Here is a 23046-nt window from a genome sequence, read left to right as displayed (position 1 = left end):
AACAGGTAAAAAAGGTGGAGGAGGCGGCAAGGCAAGTTCAGACATCCTCGTTCGCCAATTATTGTGTTTGTGCAGGACTCAATAACCACTGCGTGTTGCTCCGTTTGTGGCGTTTATTCAACTGACGCACACTACACACTTTACGACTTTTGCCGTACATCGCTACTGTCACCCTTAAAGACACAGTAACCAACAGGCGCATTAAGGAGAACAGCTGCCTGTTGAGAACATAACACTAAGAAATCAGAACATGCCAGAAAATCTGAGATGTGTTTGGAGCTAAAACTGTTAAGAACTTGGATTCATGAAAACCTCCAACCAGACCAGGGGATTATTCCACAAAGCTTTTAAGTGATTAAGGGAAAGCCGGGCTTATCTTGATAAGTCTGGCTCATTTCAGAGAGAGCTCTGTTCCATAAAGGTGGTTTATGTGAATGCCGGTGAGTAACCATGGTAACTGATGCACCAGAACTAGCCTGCTCGGGGCAGGCTAACGTTCAAGCTTAGCTTAGCTGCGTGTCAAAGATACAGATTCCCTAAAGAAAAGTTCCACCTGGTAGAACGCTGCACTCCCACCTCATTCTGGTATTAAAGTAAAATAAAAACACTTGTTATCATATCACTACTTTGTCTTATATAATCAATAAATCTGTCAGCGCCGATGTAACTAAAGAAACACGACTATACACGTACTGAACATGAAATAAAAAGAACATGGTTTTCATTAAAACTAATTAACACCTTATTAACCCTCCCCAGGTTCAGGAACCCGACCTCCACTGCCTCTGGTTGGCTAACAGTAAAACTGGGATCAGCTGAGCCCCGTCCATACAGGCCGAGGGTGTTTAAAGAGAGAGAGAGAGAAAGCTGGTCTAAAGAGATGGACGGAGAAAGATATAGATAGATAGAGACAGGCTTCCTTTCTGGTTACCATGGCTTGGCCTTTTATTAATGACCCTGCAGAGGGCGCACGCTTCATTCAAAGCTCGTTCAGACCACCAGACCCACGGTTTTCAGGGGGAGGACCACCAGTAGCAGTGGTGTCTGACGTTGTCTCGGTCTCTGACGTTGTCTCGGTCTCTGACGTTGTCTTGGTATCTACAGAGCAACATGTTTACAACTCAACACGTTTAGAACAAACATTTCTTCAAAGATTCCTCCCACTCTGAGACATGTTCTGGTTCTTTATTTCCACCTGCTGCAGGTTCGCTTTGCTGGTAAGATGCTGCTGCTGGTGGAACAGAGTTAATGTAGGTCACACACACACACACACACACACACACACACACACACACACACACACACACACACACACACACACACACACACACACACACAGACACACACACACACACACACACACACACACACACACACGCAATAATATATTCACATTATATGATGATGCATATTGATTACTGGATCATTAATAAACTGAGCAGGGCCAGTACATCTTATCCAGCAGTGACGTGCGGTCAGGAGGCAGCAGTACTCTGCCTCACCTCCAGGGGGCGTAGTTTCATGCTGGTGGATGAATAGTGAAATAAGAAGCTCTTTTCAGTTCTTACAATGTAAACGTGACTCCAGAAGAGTCGGTGCCTCACCAGCCATGAACCCACCGCACGTCACTGATCTCCATCAGCTTTCTTTGTTCAGCTGCTGAGAAAATGAAGCTCTCGGTTTGCTCTCTTTTCCTGCTGCTCCTCTTTTCCACCGTCCACTCGTTCCTCAGGATCTCCCACATAACCAGGCCATGTAAGCCTCGCTTGGATTAGCTTCAGTTAGATGCAGCTGAAATGTGTTAGTGGAAAAACTTGAGCCTTAATTCAGAGCTGGTGTTACTTCAAGCGAGACTTTCCGCTTACAGCCTGGCTTTCTGTAGCTACGCTGGTGGAGCACCCCCCCAGGTGAAACACCCCCCAGGTGGAGCACCCCCGAGGTGGAACACCCCCCATGTGTGTTTCATTCTAAAATGAGAAGATATGACGGCTGTAGGCTGTTCAGCTTGTAAAGTGGAATAGATTCTGGCTTGTTGGTGAATCATTTACTGGATTAAACATCTTTGTAGCTGTTTATTGACTTTTATAAGAGCCTTTTAGTATTTACTAACCTGCTTCTAGTGTTTGTAGACTTTCTCCTGTTTCTCTTTGTAAAGGAGCGAGTGTGTTGTGTGTAAGTGAGCTGCAGACTATATTTAATTTAATTTACTAAAGTACTTATCCTGTCAGAGTTGGGCCCCACACAGCATTTTGCCTTGGACCCTCACGTAGCTAGAAGCAGGAAGCATGTACATCATGAAAAACGTCGATCCAAACACAGAACCCTGAGGAACTCCACCACTTCCTCTGTGTGAGGAAGACTCATTTACAGGATCTCAGGTCAAATCTGAGCAGGAGTTTGGTTTAAAATATCAATAAAATCTGCAGCCACTTCAGAAGAAATATATCGTTTCCTCACAGTTCCCACCGAGGCCTGGTGATGTTAAAAACACACAGTAGTGGTCTGACACAGCCAAAAGAGAGCCAGAGTTACCAGGCTGAAGTAGGCAGGTACAGAAACTCCAGGAAGGGAGAAAACAGGTCAACAGGCCGAAGGGAAGGGCTGCAGAGTTCAGGAGCAACTCTCATGATCCGGCAGTGAGCAGCAGTGAAACTACTGCTTTTCTAGAGAGCAACACAGGTGGAGAGCATTAGCAATTAGTGCAAAGCAATCAGAGCTAGAGGAAAGACGCCTTCAGAGGCGGCTGGGAAATCCCAACCCCAGCCCGAACCCTGACAAGATGACTGGGACGTGGAAGCAAACTTACAAGATTTTCACTTGTTTATCTTCATCAGTCGGCTTTCTGACAGCTTTTCCACCTCTCTTGTTAAACTAAATGTAAACACAAGAAAACAGATTTCAGTGTGCTGTGAGATTAAAGTTGCATGTGAAGTATTTTCCTCTACTATTAACTAAACCTTTTGGATCCAGCTGATATCAGCTCTCAGACAAATTTAACATCATTCATGAAGAGCAAAGTCTGTCTAGAAATCTCAACCAATAATCAGACTTTATGATTAAATGTCAGACTGTCTGAGGCTGAGACCAGTTAATCAAAGGCCCTAAACAGTGATATGATGAGAGATACGTTCAGACCCGTGTATCATATTTAACACTCTTACCACTCAGCAAACTTCTACATCCAGTCAAGGAGGAACCGTGGAGGAACCCTCAGTAACTCACCTGTACAGGTACTCATTCACAGGTAGTTCCTGTACTGGTAGTTCATTTTAGAGAAAGGCTAGCAGAGCTCAACCAGATTGGTCCTGGTTAATATTGTGCAGCTTACTTCAATACTACTACTTCATCCTGCTAGTAAACATGGAACTTTAACTCACTATGCTTAGTGAGGAAGAGTCGGACAGAGTTTCATCCAGCTGCAGACGATGTCTCCAGAGGACGAGCTGGGACACACACCTGTGGTTGCTATGGTTACTGTCTCATGACACCTGACACAATCCACTACTACTCCATTAAAGCCAGCCAATGACTTCACACCAAATACCATCATAACTTAACAGAACATAACGAGCGACATTTGATGATTATATACACACACAGATTTAATATACAGACACACACAACTCGCAAATATCTCAAGACATCATTTGTCTCAGAGTCGAAACAGAAACAGGAAGAGATTCTAATTATGACGATTTAGTATCGCTATAAAAAAACCAAACATTAATAAAAAGGCTAGTTCCTGGATGGGAGGAGCCTGGCTGGTGGAAAGGTGGACCCGCCCACTGGGGGGCGTGTCATAATGCCAGGTCTGTGCCCAACTCTCCATGCTGTCACAAATAAGTAGCTCAATATCTGAAAACATGTAACATGTTAGATTTACTCACAAACAAAACTTCTTTAAAGTTTCAGCTTGTACAGACTCAGCAGAAGCTTCTTACTACGTCATATAATAATCCAAAATGGTGACTGTCACCTGAGACTGACCATGTGACCACCCCTGAGCACAAAAGAAGCTGAGAAAACCTGAACTGAGCTGCTGCTTCCTCCACACAATCACCGGGTGGAGCTAAAACACTTACAAGGAGCCTGGAACATCACAGATGGTAACTGGAGAGATTCAAGTAGGAGCTGAGCTGTTACTGAACTATAGAAGAGACACAAACTTCCACATTCAACACAGTTCAACACACAAACCACAAACATCACCTTTATTCAACATGCTGTCTTTGCAGACATTTGGATTCACTCTGCTGTTTCTAGTCATTCTAACAGGTTTGTTTGGTTCTTTAAAACATCCATTTCTGGATTTTCTGCTTCTTCTTCAGTTATTTGACTTCTCTCTTCCTTTAGGTGTCAGCTGTGAAGAACTCACTGCAGTCAAGAATGAAGAGTCCAGTTTAGAAGGAAGCTCTGTTACTCTGTCCTACAGTTATCCCAAACTGGTAACTGGTGATTATTTCTTCTGGTATCGACAATATCCAGGAAAACCACCAGAATTCCTGATCTCTCACTCTGCTGTGGGAAAAGAAGGAAATCGAAATGTCGATGGACTGACGATTAAAGTGGAGAATAAAGAAATACATATGACCATCTCCTCTGCTGCAGTGTCTGACTCTGCTGTGTACTACTGTGCTCTGCAGCCCACAGTGACAGGAAACAGCAAAACTCTGTACAAAAACCTTTGGAGCAAAGACAACGCAATACTCCACAACGTCCACTAGAGGGCCTCACACACTGTTAAAGCTCTGATTGTTGAGTCATTGGACTGATGACAAAGACAAGAGAGAAATGAAGCAGTAAAGATCAGAGACAGAGACAGAGCTGCTGTGGAAGCAGGAAACAATCTGATTGGTTGAGCTGAACTGAAAACATCATGGCCCCGCCCACTGAACTTCAGCTCATCCAATGACATTATTTCTTCCTCATTCTACTGCAGTGGAAGAACATTGTTCATCTGCTGTGTGTCTGGCTTTAAGAACTCCAAAGACATGTTGCTTTACCTCTTTTTGCTTCTATCTCACATTCTAGGTGAGTTTAAGAACAGGGATTAAAGTTTGCTTGAAGCTGCTGCATTAACCACATATACAGACTGCATTTCACTACTTTTCTGCTTTCTTTGCTCTGATAGAATGAAAATCATCTTTGGATCATCTTGTAAATTGAACTGACAGAGTTCTACAGTTGATTTAGTTGTGAATGTCCACAGAGTAACACTGTACAGGAGACATTTTCCACTGTCTTCTCCTCTCAGCCTCATGGACAATGTTAGTCTGATGGCTTCATTTTCTCTACTTTTTCCAGGACTAAAAGCTGCAGACACAATCTCTCCTGATCAAGATGAAGTCAGTGGAAGAGAAGGACGACCTCTCAAACTCACATGTACATATCAGACATCAGCAGCAGGTGTTCGACTTCACTGGTACAAACATCATTCTGACCTTCAGGCTCCTCAGTTTATACTCCTGAAAGATGCAAAATCATGGAGTGGTGAATACATTCCTGATAAACGATATTCCTCAGAAACAACGTCTACAACAACCAGCCTGACCATCAGCGAGCTAACCCTGGCAGACACAGCTCTCTACTACTGTGCTCTAGAAACACAGTGATACAAAGTGTAGAAGAGGCTGTACAAAAACCTGAACACAGATATCTGACTACTCTTCAAAGAGGAGGGAAGTGGTATTCAGACCACAGCTTCATATCAGATGGATTCTGCTCATTCCTGTTTTATCAGAATCTCTGTGGTTCCAGCTGCAAACACTTATTATTCTAATAGAAAAACTCACCAACAATGTGCTTCATAGAGCTTTGGAAAGAATAGAAAATGTTTTAAAATGTGTTATAGAGAAGATAAAATGAAGAAAACCAAGCAGAGGTTGCAGAGCGCTGAAAAGCAGAGTTTATATTTCCACTTAAACAAATCAAATCTCAAACCTATAAGGTTTTATAGACAATGATGCAGAGTGAATCAGCAGTGTTAGGAGAGTAGAGTAAGACAGACGTCACCATTTACCCAAAATATAACCACATATATACAAATATATATATATTTCTATATACATACATGTTATGGGCCAGATGTAATTCAGGACCTTGTTCTACATTTCTGGTGTATTGATCTTCCCTTGATGCAAAGTTTCTTCTTCTTTTTTAATGATCAACTTTTTTTCTGTTCCATCTCCAACTTTTCCACAATAGAACATAATAATAATTTTTAATATTTATAGATCTCCCTCTTCTTCTTCTGATACTATGAAAAATATAACGTCAACAGTCAATTCTTTCAAAAACAACAGTGAGCTGATTATTCTGGGAGACTTCAATAGTAACTGCCTCCATCGTTCATCTGCCAGTGATAGACATCTAGTAGCTAGTGCCAACCTCACACAGTTAATTAATGAACCTACCAGAGTCCACCACCTTCCCTCAATGTTAATAGACTGGATACTAGTCTGAAATCCAGAGAGAATAATTACATCCGGTGTAACTGCTTCAGTCACCATTTAATAGTGTTTTGTGTATGGAAGATCAAAACTCCCACCTGGATATATTAATGTAAGACAATATAAAAATATAAATACGGAGCTTCTCCTGACTGACCTTGCTAACATTACCTGGACTAGATTTCAGTTGATGCCCTATGTCACAGATGCATGGGAATTCTTCCATTCTGAAGTGAAGGTCATTGATAAACATGCTTCTTTCTAAACTATTCATGTTAAAGGAAGACATCTTCCATGGGTTCGTTCTGATTTAATTAACCTTTACAAACAACGAGACCAAGCTTGGACTAAGTATAGGAGCTCTAAAGAACCAGCTGATTGGGAGAGATACCGTCAGCTTAGAAATCACTCCAAAACACAAACTAGGGATGCTAGGTCAAATTATTATAAGGAAGCCTTCACCCAAATCATAAGAACCCCAAATTACTTTGGAATAAATTGGATCAACTTCTTAATAGGTCCAGAAAAACCGTACCTAACTGTGTCAATGTTAATAATAGTGTAATATCCAACCCTCACTTGATCTCTGAAGTTTTCAATCATCATTCTCCTCCATAAGTAGTGGACAACACTCAGACAACACTAGCTATTTATCTTTCACTGGTCCTTTAAACAGAGCAGTGCCGGAGGGATCATTCTCCTTCACCCAGTTTTCTTACTCAGATGTTCAACAAGCAGGTATTGAACGTAAAAATAACAGTAGTGTGGGTCCTGATGGCCTAGAAGTTAAATTTCTTAAACTTGGATCCAGCGTACTTGTTCACCCATTAACAGATCTATTTAATTTATCCATAATTACATGCTCTATTCCTCTTATCTGGAAAACTGCAAGGATAACACCCCTATTCAAAGGTGGTGATCACACTGATGTAAGTAATTACTGACTTATTTCTAATTTATGTGCCATCACCAAATTATTTAAAAAAACTGATCTTCCATCAACTAACCAATTATCTTAATCATTTTGATATCTTATCACCCAATCATTCAGGCTTTCGGTCTGGCTACTCAACAACTACTGCTCTACTTAAATTTATAAATGATGTGCTCTCTTCCTCAGATCAAAATCAGTATACAGGTGCCATATTTCTTCATCTCTCTAAAGCTTTTGATCTAGTAGACCACTACTTACTTCTAGATAAACTCTAATCAGTTGGTCTCAGCAGGAATGCTCTTTTATGGTTCAGTGCTTATTTACATAACAGATGTCAATTTGTTGTTTTTAATGATCATCAGTCTGGTCACTGTATTTTGAAAAAGGTGTTCCACAAGGCTCTACTATCGGCCCCATATTATTTTCTATTTTTATTAATGACCATCCTCAAGTCTGTATTAACTGTCAAACTCATTTGTATGCTGATGACATTGTCATCTATCTTTCAGGCTCAAATATACCTAAGTTATAAAAACTACTACAGGACGATTTTAATCCAATTCAAAACTGGCTAAAAGTAAATTTGCTAAAACCTAACCTAATAAAACCACTTGCATGCTATTTGGTACCCGAAATTAACTTAACTAGCTAACTTAAATATCAGTTTTAATAATGGCGCATTAATGGATAATGACATTACTGTTAAATATTTAGGTGTTCTATTAGACCAAGAACTCAAATTTAAACAATATATTGACTACATAATCAAAAGAACGTACACTTGCTTGTTTAATGCCTTTGTACTGATCATCTAACTGTTTCACACAAGAAATAAAAAAGAAAATTTTCTCAGTTAATATTACCTATTATTGTTTATGCTGACATAATTTATCAAAATACATATGATATACATCTTAAACCATTAAATATCTTATTTAATATTCTCTGCAGATTCATCTTAAGATATCCTTATAGAACTCATCGTTGTACTCTGTATGAGAAACTTAATTGGTTACAGCCTGACGGGAGAAGACCCTGCCATTGGTTTCAATTTATTTTTAAATGTGCTTATTTTGACTTGCCTCCATATCTAAAATGTTTCTTAATTCCTTTGTCGTCCTCCTACTCTTTAAGAAAGTCTGAAAATTTCTCCTTTATTGTTCCATTAGTGAGGAAGGAGGCAGGTTGGCGGTCCTTCTCCTATTTGGCCCCTAATGACGGAAACCATTTACCTGCATCTTTGAGGTCAATAACATCCTATTGTCATTTCAGAATTCTACTCAATACTCACCTCCACACAGTTTGCCAGTGTTTGTAATGCTGTTTCCACACTGCTCCTTATGTGTTAATCCGTTAATCTGAAATTGTGTAAACTGCAACTGACACAAACTCTGTGAATGATGATTCTATATAGTTTTGGTAGAAGTGGGTTGTGAAAGCAAGTGCTAGTTGTTGTATTGTGTACTATTGTTGAGGCAAAAAGTTACTCTGTCAAGGAATGAGGAGTCTGGTTCTGAAGTGAAAAATGATTACAAGTTTATTGAACACAGGATTAAAATACAAAGAATAGAATGAATAGAAAGAATAGAAAGAATAGAATTGCAATTCCTGAGAGACTGCTCAGAGGTCTGACAGCACAGAGATCTGAACAGAATCTGATAAGAAACACGCATGCAGCATCTTTTAAGCAGAATGATCACGTCACAGCACATCATGAAATACAAACAAAGAGATTGTCTGTTCCTCACACAGGATTAGACACTTCAGCAAACCTAATGAGCTTTTCAGTTTATTGAGCATGTAAACAACCCCAGTGACATTAAGGCAGGATGCCCGGCTGGGTCATCCTGAGGCGCCTGGCTGGTATCAGATAAGTCACACAGGTCAGAGCGAACTGTTCTAAAGAATGCATCCACATTTACGATAGCAACAGGCTACTCAGTATTAAACTCAATTACCAAGAACTTAAACAAGCTGTTTACCCTGAGAGGGATCAGTAGACACAATATAGTAAAGGGAATAATATGAAATTTCCACAACAATTCCCCTCTTATGATCATAATGAAACCCATTTCATATTGATCACACCAGAAAAGAAAATTTCATAAGATTAAAGCATAAAAGAAAAAACACCAAAAATGCATCAAACAAGGATAACCACTGAGGCAGAGATGCGCAGTGGACAAAAATGAGAACACCACAATCAGCTAGTGAACCCAAAACTCTTACGGTGTCATCAACCCGCTAATGGACACATAAAAACAAAGAAAAAAACAATTGAAACAAAAAAACAATGGGAAGACAGAGGAAACAAGAAAAAATAAAAAAACAGAAAACCCATAAAAGATAAAAGTAATAAAAGTAATGTATTTGTAGTAGAAAAAACCCTTAATGATTATATTCAACAAGCAAATCAACTCACTATTTTCCCAATATACATTCAGACAAAACATCAGAAGTTGAAAGTCACGAGGATTCGAGAAACTCAATCATAACTCTGAATGGGGAAATAAAAATCAACCTCAAAAAAACAAAAAAAACAAAACACATCAGAATACACATGACTGAGAAGAAGAGCAAACTAAGATGACTAAACAGAGAACCATCCACACAATCTAAACTTTAACATTACTAGAAAAATCAAGCGGAAGACCAGTATCATCATAACAGATCCGGGGAGGCTAGCGGGAGGAGAAACCAGGAAATCTAACGGGGTGTTAGAAAAATCGCTCTGAGCACTAACAAACAAAAAACCACAAAACAAAAATTTTTTTGAAAAAAAAAACCTTCTTTTATATATAGTGTTACACAGTATGTTTGGTATATTGTAATATTGTTTTGTCTATTGTTATGTCTATGTCTTTGTGTTTCTTTTGGTCCCCCTTGCAAACCAGATGTTACATCTCAAGGGGTTTTCCATAATAAATGAACTGAAATAAATATTAGCTGATAGAAGTGATTGTGTGCAAAGATGTTTTACACAACCCACCACAAAGGCAGATTAAACTGATAAACCTCTTTGCCAAAACTTTTAATTACAAGTGCACCTTCTTTAGCTAAGCTAACGTTAGCCTGGACCATGGAGCCGAGAGATGCCAAACGTCATTTCTAGAACAGAACCACATCTTAGAGAACCAACACTTGTTAAATAAAGGACAGTTTAAATGCTCTCTTTGCTGTTCTTTTCTTCATTGTTGGTCCAGCTTCGTCTTTTATCTGTAACTGTTTACAATATTCAAGTTCAATAAAGTTAGAAAGAAAAGTTCAACTTCCAGTAAGCACCGAATAACCAACAACACTCACAAAAAACAACCGTCGCTGTCGCGGTCACCTGACATCTGGAGTAGACTCAAGACATGGCGGAGTCCTCGTCCGCCATTTATCTGCAGTTGGATGCCTCTCGTCCCGCTAGGTACATCTGGACTACATCTGGACTATATCTGGACCACATCTGGACCACAACATACTTGCCGGTCCAGCTAGTGACATCTGGTCCATGTGGACCACAACATACTTGCCAGTGCTGTAACGGAGTCAGCAAAGCTGTTTTAAGTCTCACATTGACTTAACCTCAAAAAAGGTTCATAAGAGGTTATTCTTTTTAAGAAAGATGAGGTCTTTTAACGTTTGCACTAAAATGTTGTCTCTTTTTTACAAAAGTGTAATTGAATCGGTTTTATTCTTTTGTATTATTGCTTGGTTCGGGAGCCTAAGTTTGGCAGATGAAAACCGCTTAGGTCGCTTAGTGAAAGCTGCTGGCAAAGTTTCTGGATTCCAGCAGGAGGGTCTTTTGGCCATTTTTAATAAAAATGTGTTGAGGAAAGCTCGTTCTATATTAGACTGCCCGAGCCACCCTCTCCAGAATGAGTTCATTTTATTACCTTCTGGCTGTTGCTTCAAGGGTTCTTTGGGGAGGACAAAGAGACTTAAAGTGTCATTTGTCCCTACTGCTGTTCAATTACTTAACAGTAATGGCCTAAAGTGACAGAGTTGTTCTATTTTGTTTTTAGCTGTGATTCTATTTAACTTATTTTAAGTTCATTTATTGTTTTTTAAGCTCATTTAATGTTATGAATTGTGGGAATCTCTCTTTTTGACATATGCCTTTGGTTCTGATTTTGTTTGCTGATGTTTTGATATGATGTCTGTCCTATGTGTGTGTTTTGGCTGCGAAATCAATTTCCCTTTGGGGACAATGAAGAAATTGAATTGAATTGAATTGAGCCAAAGGTGTTTCCTGGATTTGTGTTGAAGTCCAGTTTAATTCATTTTGTGATGTTTTACCATTTTCGCTGCTTAAACGCTTCAATGAATATAACCTGCAGATAAAGTAAAGTTATCATTAACATCCCATATCACTGGAAGCTTAGTAACAACTGGGGCGTGATCTAACATTAAAGGTCCATATTATACATGTTTTCAACAACTTCATGTGGGTGTTAGAGATCCAAAAACATTGTTTTAAAATGTTTTACCCCAAATTCAGCCTTGCTTCTTCATTTCAGCCGTTCCAGATGTGGCTCTAATGAGAACGGGCTGTTTCTGTGTCTGAACCTTTAAATGTTCATGAGTGGTTCCTGTCCATGTCCCTCTCTGGGAGAGGATCCGGCTTTCGCTGGCGCCCACTCAGTGATTTTAAAGGGTGGGCTCAGCTAGCCGGGGGACAGGTCAGTGACAGTATCCACTACCAGGGGCAGTGGTAATTTCACAAAGGGAACTTATATACAACTTATATACAACTGTACTTATATAGCGGAAGCTACCATGCAAGGCAATCAACCATAACCCATCAGGAGCAATTAGGGGTTCAGTGTCTTGCTCAGGGGCACCTCAACATGAGCTCAACGGGCCGGGCTCGAACCGGCAACCCTTGGGCTGCAGGACGACCACTCTACCCACTGAGCCATGCCGCCCCTTTATAGCACACATTCACTAAAACGTGGAGCAAGCAGGCGAGACAGAATTTTCTCATCTTTGGGCCTCAAACACAGGCTATGAGGACACACAACTGTTAAACATGCTGGTAAATAAATTATGTCCATCTTTACCACTAGATGGCAGTCATTTTTATGTACTGTACCTTTAAAGTAAAATGGCATCAAAACTCTACAGCCTGGTACACATAACGATTTTTGGGCTGTTTTTGTCCCGATTTGGCCTCTTCCCGACCTCGGAAGGCAAACGCCCGATCATCGTAAGATTTCCCTGTCCAGTTATCATTTGGTCAGAGGTTACGTCCCGATAATCCGCTCCGAAACGTGTCGTAGCCGACAATCGGGAATATTGAACATGTTCAATATTTCAGAGCCGATTTCTGAGGAACGCCACACAGTATGATCAAAACCGATGTTTTATCTTCACATGTGAGGTCTCGACCAGATAAAAAATCTCACAAGATTAAAAAAATCGTTGTGTGTACCAGGCTTCAGTCAAAGCATGTTTTTTTCCTCATGGCAGAAGTTATTGAGGACGATGACAGCAGAGCCCACATTTAAATATCTTTTATTTAAGAATGACATCCTCAACTCTTGCAAATGGGTTCTAAAACTAAACACACACACAAAAATCTTTCTTTAAAACGTCCACATTTGACAATAAGCAAGTCTTTTATTAGTGAGTTTTCATGTGGCCCTTTGAATCACAATTTACAGGAAACATTTTCCATGTTTTACAGGAATCAGCTTCTCAGCTGTCTGACTTCTGTTGAGGCCCTTAAATCATCATTTAGATCAGGGGCGTCAAACTCAAACACACAGTGGACCAAAATTAAAAAACTGGAACACGTTGAGGGCCGCCTGGTTCAATGTTTATTAAAAACTCATTTTAATGACTTTATTGCACATATTGTACCTGGAACTAACAGTCTACAAGGTATTGTCATTACTAAACAAATAAAATTAAAATAAAAAATATTTATTTTACTTGTTTGACAAATGAAACATCCTGTAACAGCAAGATAATAAAAATGTAAAAAATGAAACTGCATTAAAGGACAGTTTGCTGCTCTGCGATGCTCACTAGTCTCAAGATGATATGCCTGTTGGCTCAAAAGCCTGGTTTATTATTTCACAACCTGTTGACAGTCAGGCATATATTGAGGGGTCATGGGAGTTTGCCCAACCGGTCTACATGTGCTTTGTGGACTTGGAGAAGGCTTTTGACCGTGTCCCCCGGGGACTCTTGTGGGGGGAACTCCAGAAGTATGGAGTGCTGGACCTGCTTGTACGAGCTGTCCGGTCCCTGTACGACCGGTGTCAGAGCTTGGTCCGCATTGCCGGCAGTAAATCAGAATCATTTCCAGTATGAGTTGGACTCCACCAAGGCTGCCATTTGTCACCGATTCTGTTCATAACTTTTATGGACAGAATTTCTAGGTGCAGCTGAGGTGTTGAGGGGATCCGGTTCGGTGGCCTCAGGATTGGGTCTCTGCTCTTTGCAGATGATGTGGTTCTGTTGGCTTCATCGGGCCTCGATCTTCAGCTCTCACTGGAGCAATTTGCAGTTACCGGTCGATCTACGTTCCCACCTTCACCTATGTCCTGTAGATGAAATGTGCTGTACAAATAAACTGCCTTGCCTTGCCTATCTGTGGTGGTGCTTCATTTCAAGGTGTCTTCTTACGTTGTATTCCTTCATTCCAGCCTCTCTGTCTCCACACAGAAGACACACAGCTTTGTCCTTTACATCCACAAACTTATTCTCTGTTTACAAAGTCCACTTTTCCTTTAGCCATTTTCTGGGGAGAGGGGTTGTTGACAAAGGTGAGCAGCTCCGTCAGGTTTCTGGAGAATCGGTGAGGTACTCGCTCACGGGCCTGTGATTGCAAACGTACTGGCAGTGCATTGTGGGACTTGTAGTATTTATGTAAAGCACTTTGAATTGTCTATACAAATAAATTTGCCTTGCCTTGGTACATGTGCTGTATCAGCAGGCCAGCTCTAATAAGATTAGATATGATCATGCAGGCCAAAGATAATTGATTCACAGCCCGTGATTTAGATTGAATCTTTTCCACATATAGAAGGTGGCTTTTGACATTCTCTGTTAGTGATCATGTGGTACTTTAAATCATCATTTTGTGTGAAACATTTTCCACATGTTGGACAAGAATACGGTTTCTTACCTGTGTGAATTCTCATGTGACGCACCAAAGTACTCTTGTAATTGAAACATTTTCCACATGTTTGACAAGAATACGGCTTCTCAGCTGTGTGAATTCTCATGTGACGCGCCAAAGTACACTTGTAACTGAAACATTTTCCACATGTTTGACAAGAACACGGCTTCTTAGCTGTGTGAATTTTCTTGTGGTTCACCAAACCCCTCCTGTGACTAAAACATTTTCCACATGTTTGACAAGAATACGGCTTCTCAGCTGTGTGAATTCTCATGTGGTACACCAAAGCACTCTTGTGACTGAAACATTTTCCACATGTTGGACAAGAATACGGTTTCTTACCTGTGTGAATTCTCATGTGACGCACCAAAGTACTCTTGTAACTGAAACATTTTCCACATGTTTGACAAGAACAAGGCTTCTTAGCTGTGTGAATTTTCTTGTGGTTCACCAAACCACTGCTGTGACTAAAACATTTTCCACATGTTTGACAAGAATACGGCTTCTCAGCTGTGTGAGTTCTCTTGTGGGTCACCAAACCACTGCTGTGACTAAAACATTTTCCACATGTTTGACAAGAATACGGCTTCTCACCTGTGTGAATTCTCTTGTGGTACACCAAACTACTCCTGCGACTAAAACATTTTCCACATGTTTGACAAGAATACGGTCTCTCTCCTGTGTGAGTTCTTACATGAACAGTTAACCGATTTTTTATTTTAAATTGTTTCCCACAGAACTTGCAGGAATGTTGTTTCTCATCTCTTTCATTACAATGACTTTCTAACAGAAAGGACTCTCCTACGTTCTCATTTGTCTCCATTATACAGCTCTTTTCTGGCTGTGTATCTGCACACGTTGTTGGTCCTGAGTCTTCACCCGTGCTTTCCTCTAAAGGTGAATGTTGGTCTGCAGGAGGACTGTAAGTGGGAATGTGGTCCCTGTTTGGTTCTGGATCACTGTGACCATCTTCCTCATGAGCAGCCGGTATTGAAAACTGATCAGTTTCATCCTTCAGCCAAAGCTGCTCTTCCTCCTGACTGCTGAGGAGTTCCTCCTCTTCCTCTTTAATACGAGCAGACTCTGGTTGCTCCTGGTCCAGGTTTGAGTTCTGGTTGCACAGCTGCTGGTCATCTTGAAGAGCTTCATCCACCTTGTAGACATATTGATGTGGAACCTCTGGAGGGATAAAGGGACAAATGAAAAACATGAAGAAAGATTTTAGTTTAGGTTAATTACTAGGGTTCCTAAAAAAGAAAAAATAGGACTTAATATTTATATTATTACTTATTTAACTATTACAAGCTTCACTGAGACTAAAAATCTCTTTTCCAAGAGTGGCTCTGGCATCTGGTCAGTATGGCTGGACGATTATGACCAAAATAATAATCACGATTATTTTGATCAACATTGTAATCACGATTATTAATCACGATTATTCACCGTGTTTGGAAAAACAGGTGTTTTTATTTAATTATAGACAAACTATGTGGCAACAATTTTAGTGAAAAATTAAACTTTAATTTACTATAGATGACAAATGATGCAACAAATGCATTTACCATTAAGTGACGCTAATGCTGTAGGTGGCGTAGTTTCCGGGGAGACGGCAGATTTAAACTAGGTGCGCCCAAACATTTATGCTTTCATTCAATTGTATTTTGTGCCAGCCTAATCAAAATATTCTTTAAAGTAGAAAAATAGTGTCTTTAAAAGGTACACTCTGGAGCACAGCGGGGAGGATTTGGCCAGCCTGACAGATTTTATAGATCGTTGTTACGATAGAATCGTCATGGGGAAACCAAACAACACGTCCACCCCCTCCACCTCATCCAAAGCCAAGAGACAGCGAAATGAGGATTCACCTGGAGCTATTTCACCACCGGGGAACGACTCAACGGATGTTCTGATCTCTATAGATAAGAAACTCAGTAGTTTTGATGCGCATTTGAGCCTGGTAGAAATTCTCCACAAGGAGTTCCAGGCACTACGTGAATCATTAAAATTCAGCCAGAAGCAGGTGGAAACTCTCCCAGAGAGTCTCAGAGAGTCGGTAAAATCCCTCACCGAGGGCTTGACCCATCTCTCGGAGGAAAGTAAGAAGATGAAGGAAACGGTGATCGATCTGCAGGCACGGAGCATGAGAGAGAACCTGGTATTTGCAGGGATTCCAGAGCAGACGGAGGAGGACCCCGAGACCACGGTGAAAAACTTCATCAAAACCCACCTGAAGCTCCCGGAGGAAACTGGGCGGGAGGGGGAGGGAACCAACTTCGGAGTAAATGAATGATATCCCAGAGAGATTCTGGACCGACGGAAAGTTCTATTTCCCATCAGGAGGAAATCCATCACTGAAGGCGCTCGCGCTGTCATCGCGGTGGATAAATTATTTATTAATGGACAGCTGTACCGCGACCCGGACATCACTCAGTGGCTCTACTGACTTGGTATGTGCTTTAATTTTCCTGTTTTCTCACTAGATCATGTTATATCGTTAAAACTGCCATAAAAGATAATTTAGTTAACAGTAAATCCACTGCCCGTCTCCACTACACTGCTCTCAGCACAGATGAGTTTTTTAAATTACTTTTTTTCTTTGGCACTGTCTCTCTTTTCACTCTTTACACTTCTTCTCTCCGACCCTTTAACGGTTAACGGTAACACTTGTCATTATATTATATACACATCAGCACTTTTCATGATTCACAGGAACACACACAGAACAGCACAAGCGCACATACATCCCTGTCACAACCAGCTGGCAGACACACATGCACGCAGAGAAGCAGTGGGATGCACGCACACACGCTTCAGTAATATGCATATAGCCTCATCTCTGTGGTTGGTTCATGAACGAACTCACATTTGTCACTTGGAATGTGCGTGGAGCTGGCACAAGGGAAAAGAGGTTAAACATTTTTAATCGTTTGCAAGAAATGAAAGCAGATATAATATTACTCCAAGAGACTCATTTATCAAACTCAACAACAGATCGTCTCTCAACAACCCAGTTTCCACACGTGTATTCAGCTTGTTATAATTCTAGGCAGAGAGGAGTAGCAACTCTTATTAATAGAAGGTTAAATTTTGACATAGATAATACAATCATAGATCCAGAAGGCAGATTTATAATAGTTACATTATCTATTCAAAATGTTAAATTATGTATTGCAAATATATCTGGTCCAAATGTAGATGATCCTCCTTCTTTCACTCCCTCTTCGCCTCTATGGTCACTCAGATAACACATTAATTATAGGAGGTGATTTTAACATTATACTGGACAAACAAAGTACCACAGGAGCTCATCGAGTCTGGAAATCCTCAGAAACTGTATAACAGTACATGAAGGATTTTGGTCTCTGTGATGCTTGGCGCTCTCACCATCCCACACTAAGAGAATACACCTTCTTCTCTTCAGTCCACCATTCCTATTCTAGATTAGATTATTTCTTAACTAGCAGCTCGCTGATGAATAACATGTCAGAAATCAAGATCCATCCTATTAGCATTAGTGATCACGCACCAGTATCATTCACTCTGAGAAGTAAGAGCAATAAACCAGCAACTAGAAACTGGAGATTTAAAACGTCATTACTTAAAGATCCTGAGTTTATCAGCTACTTTAAAAGAGAATGGTCCTTATATCTAGAAAATAACGACTTGCCAGAAACTTCAGTGTGTGTTCTTTGGGAAGCAGGAAAAGCAGTAATGAGAGAGAAAATAATTTCCTTCTCTTCTTATAAGAAAAAGAAGGAAACTTTGAGAATTTCAGAGTTAGAACTCAGAATTAAATCCTTAGAGGAGCTTACCATGTCTCCCCAGAAGAACACACACTAAATGCTATAAGGAAAGCTAAACTTGAATTTAATGAAATAATAGATAAAAAGACGCAATTCTTGGTGCAAAGACTTTGTTTGGAGAATTTTGAGCATGGCAACAAATCTGGAAGGTTCCTGGCTAATTAGTTAAAAACAAACAAGGAGAAAACAACCATCTCCTCTGTCAGAGATCCAGAAGGAAACATCAGCCACGACCCTGACAAGATAAATAACACTTTCAAAGAATTCTATAAAACATTATATACATCACAACTAACTACAACAGATGACAACATTGATAAATTTCTTAGTAACATCAATCTTCCAAAATTAAAACATGAAGATAAAATGGTCTTGGATTCCCCCCTTTCAGTCGGCGAACTCCATGAAGCTCTCCAGCATATGTCCAACAATAAAGCTCCAGGTCCAGATGGTTACCCAGCAGAATTCTACAAAGAATTCTGGACAACGTTGGCACCCACTTTCTACAATATGATATTAGAAATAAAGGAAAAACAAAAAATACTTTCAAATATGAACCTAGCCAATATTACTCTACTATTAAAACCAGGTAAAGACCCGACACTTCCATCCAGTTACGGTCCAATTTCATTAATAAATGTAGATCTCAAAATAATTAGCAAAGCTTTGGCCAGAAGAATAGAAAAAATAACCCCTCTAATAATACATCCTGACCAAACAGGCTTTATTAGAGGTAGACTTTCCTCTACTAACATGCGTAGATTAATTAACATCATAGATTATTCTACTCTACATAATCTGGAATCCACAGTCATTTCTTTAGACGCAGAAAAAGCATTTGACCGAGTAAACTGGAAATTTTTATTTGCAACGTTAAACAAATTTGGGTTTGGGTCATCTTTCATAGATTGGATAAAAATATTATATAACAACCCAAATGCATGTGTGAAGACCAATGATCAAACCTCTCCAAGCTTCTGTTTGCAGAGAGGAACCAGACAGGGCTGCCCACTTTCTCCATCACTCTTTGCTATTTTTATTGAACCCCTAGCTGCTGCCATAAGACAAAATAAAGAGATTAAAGGAATCCATGCCAAAAATATAGAACATAAGATAAGTCTTTATGCTGATGATGTATTACTTTTCCTCCAGAACCCACCGACATCTCTCCCCCAGACAATCCCTCTCATTAACACATTCTCATCAATATCTGAATACTCTATTAACTGGTCTAAGACTATTGTTATGCCCATTAATTGTGACCTACAAAACACACCCAATAATACAATACAGTCTGGAAACATTAGATATCTAGGCATAAACGTTTCCCACAGGTTATCAGAACTAACAAAGCTAAATTATGTCCAGCTACTTAAAGCAATAGAGGATGATCTCTCACGGTGGAGGCGCTTACCCATATCACTCATGGGGAGGGTTGCTACAGTTAAAATGATGGTTCTATCTAAAGTAAACTACCTGTTTTCAATGATACCCACTTAACCATCCTCCAGTTGGTTTAAGTCACTGGACTCACATATATCTAAATTTTTATGGAAAAATAAGCCATCACGTATCAGTCTAAAAACTTTACAACAGACTAAAGATAGAGGTGGATTGGAGCTACCCGACTTTAATCATGTTTTCTTAGCTAACAAGATGCAGTATATCTCCAAATGGCTTAAACCTAGCAGTCTGGGTGAACCATGGTTAGATGTAGAGCAAGCATTGTGTGAGGATGTGTTTATCTCTGACCTGCCATTCATCAGCTCAACCATCAAAACACATAAATGTTTTAAAAGCATCAATATCAGTTCCTCCTTAGTGGCTTGGTGGGATTTTCAAAAAAATAACCAAATCCTCACTTTTTCCATGTAAGTTTACACCCCTCTGGAACAACCCTGACATCCTGCAAAACAAAAAGCTTATCAATTTTACTCAATGGAAAAATAAAGGAATAAAACAGTTAGAACATATAATAGAAAATGGAAACTTCTTATCATTTAATATTCTCAGTAGCAAAACATTTTTAGAATATCACCAGCTTAAATCTATTATATGTAAAAAATATACCATTAATCAATTAAACTTACAGCTACCTATTAGGGTGGCAGAATTCATGAATCTCAATGCCCCAAAGCTATTATCAAAAACATATAGACTATTATCTAAACTAGAAGACTCAATCTGTCTTCCAACTTCAAAATGGGAGGGTGACTTATCCAGTAACTTTAATAAAGATAAATGGTCACAAATATGGTCACCCTTAAAATGACTAAAAATTCAAATATGCAACTAATACAATTCAAAATTCTGCATAGAACTCATTATACAGGACAAAGGATGTTCAGGATGGGTCTATCACAATCAAACATCTACACACACTACAATGAAAACACACCAGACAACTACCTCCATGCCTTGTGGTCCTGCACACCTGTCCGCAGGTTCTGGCTTCAGGTATGTGTGGACATGTCAACATGGTTTAAATGTAATATTCCTACAATCCCCGCACTATGTCTACTAGGTGACTTGGGTGACATTAATATGGCAATTAACTCTGCACACATGATACGCACAGCATTATGCATCGCAAAGAAAACTATTCTTGTGAACTGGAAAAACAAAAATAATCTGTGTTTTCAGCAGTTTAGGAATCTCTTAGTTGACCACATCAGTAGTGAGACAATGTCTGCCTCCTCAAAGAACTATTTAGCTGAATCTCATTCCTTCTGGTCCCCTGTGCTTAGTTCCATCACTTAGTGTAGGTGGAGGATTGTGACCTCGTTGCTATGGGGGTTTGAGAAATGGCTGGGAGTGACTGGTGGTTGCGGGTTCTTTGTGGTTGCCCGTGATGCGGGAACGGGCTCCTCTGCGGTGGGGGTGGCTCTGAGTCTGGCCCCGTCAGGGGCTGTGGGGGCCAGCAGTTGGAGTCGCCTCGTGGCGGGGTGAGGCCACTGGTGGTGCCTGGGTTGGTGGGCGTCGGTCCTGGGCCGGGTGGCCGGGCTATTCTGGGGCGGGCTGGGCGGGGGTTCTGGGCTCTGGTGCCCGGGGGTGGTCCTCCTCCCTCCGGGGTGGTGGGCTCCGTATGTCCCTGGGGTCTGGGCCTGCCCGGATGTGCTGCCGTCAAGGCCGGATTAACCATATGGGCAATTGGGCAATTGCCCAGGGGCCCACGACTTCTCCAGGGCCCAGGCCAGTCCAGTGTGGGTACTAGCAAAATACTGTATCTCCATCTAAACTATCCACTCGAGCCACTACGCTGCGCAGAGAGACGCTGCACTGCTTGTCACTCTCATCATGGGCTGAGACCCTCCTCTCATTGGTCTGTCTGATAAGGCGGGTCAAAGGTGACGCAGGTCAAGTATACTGAGCGGCAGCGGGACGTTACGCATTGTTAAGCAACAAAAAAAATCAGTCATGGAAAAGCTAAGTGGGAGCGCAAAACGGAAATTAAAAAAGGAGAGAGACATCAGAATCGCAGAAAATTTAAAGTATATACCTAAAATAGGTAATTTCTTCACTCCCGTTAATGCGGGGAGTTCAATTGAATCAGCTTCCTTCAACGAGGGAAACCCAGCTAGCCAGGACCTTTCCCCAGCGCTAGCTTACAGCCCCGAGAGCGACAACCCAGCAACCTGGACTGGGGGAAACCCGACAGCACATTCAACCAGCGACCCAGATTCTGCTGCGAGTCCGACCTTTGAGGGAAGGGGTGACGGCGGGTCTCCAGTCTTGCTGCTAGTAAAGGCGCTGAGATGCAGGTGCTGCTCCCTGACGTCCCAGACGGTAGCAGTGCTACAGTAGTCAGAAATTTAAGGTCGAAACATATTACGTGATCATTGACAGACTTTGTACTTGCCTTTCCAAGCGGATCGAAGCCTACACAGATGTGTGTGACCTCTTTGGGGTTTTATTTGAGAGGGACTGTGATGATGTTGATGTGCGTGCAAAAGCTGCTAAGCTGAGCTCCACCTATCCAACAGATCTGGATAGTTCCTTGTCAGAGGAACTTATTCAGTTCAAGCACTTTGTGCAGAATGAGACTTCACCTATACAGCTGCTGCAAACTCTTGACAGACATGGACTAAAGACAACATTTCCAAATGTTTATGTTGCACTAAGACTGTTTTTAACCTTACCTGTCTCTAACTGTGAGGGCGAGAGGTCATTTTCTGTTTTGAAACGGGTTAAAAATGAGCTGAGGACCACAATGTCACAGACACGTCTCTCTGCACTTTCTCTCTTAGCCATTGAGCATGAACTTGTTAATGGCCTTGATTTTGAAGATGTCATACACCAGTTTGCACAGTCAAAGTCCAGAAAAAAGCCAGTATAAGAAATGTCAGCCAAATGATATGAAAGCATTTAAACATGCACTTCCTTATGATTAAGTACTAACATGTTTAAGTTTAAGCTGCTTTGACAGGTTTTAGCATTTATTTTTTGTCCTTTTCTTAAAAATGAAATTGACAGATTTCTATATGTTTATGTTGCACTTAAATGTTGAACTGTTTTATTGTGACATGTTAGTGCAGTTTTAACAAGTTAAAATGAGCTCAGGATCATAATGTTTATTTGAGAAGATGATACTGCATTTTGTTGATCTTTTTTCCTCAAGATACCAGCTTAAAAAAATGCTGATTATTTGCATGCTTATATTTGACTTATAACTTGGTTGCCTATTTGAATTCTGAGGAGAAATGGTAATTTCTGTTTCAAACTTGCATAAAGGACCAAAATGCT

At 40.5% G+C, this 23046-nt stretch overlaps 2 protein-coding genes across 2 annotated transcripts in view; both read right to left on the bottom strand.

The window, feature by feature from the left end:
* The window catches only part of LOC121645006 (thyroglobulin-like), a 258794-nt gene that overhangs the window by 117893 nt on the left and 117855 nt on the right, over positions 1 to 23046 (bottom strand). The gene's annotated exons all lie outside the window — the stretch shown is intronic.
* LOC121645153 (gastrula zinc finger protein XlCGF8.2DB-like) lies at positions 13971 to 15645 on the bottom strand. The gene has a single exon (XM_041993558.1). It carries the CDS (start codon positions 15321 to 15323, stop codon positions 14379 to 14381), a length of 945 nt encoding a protein of 314 aa, XP_041849492.1. The 5' UTR covers positions 15324 to 15645; the 3' UTR covers positions 13971 to 14378.

This window comes from Melanotaenia boesemani, chromosome 8, assembly GCF_017639745.1.
Source record: "Melanotaenia boesemani isolate fMelBoe1 chromosome 8, fMelBoe1.pri, whole genome shotgun sequence".
In the NCBI taxonomy this organism is placed as follows: domain Eukaryota; kingdom Metazoa; phylum Chordata; class Actinopteri; order Atheriniformes; family Melanotaeniidae; genus Melanotaenia; species Melanotaenia boesemani.
Note: the sequence above shows the minus strand (reverse complement) of the source record. Positions and strands in the feature narration are given on the sequence as shown.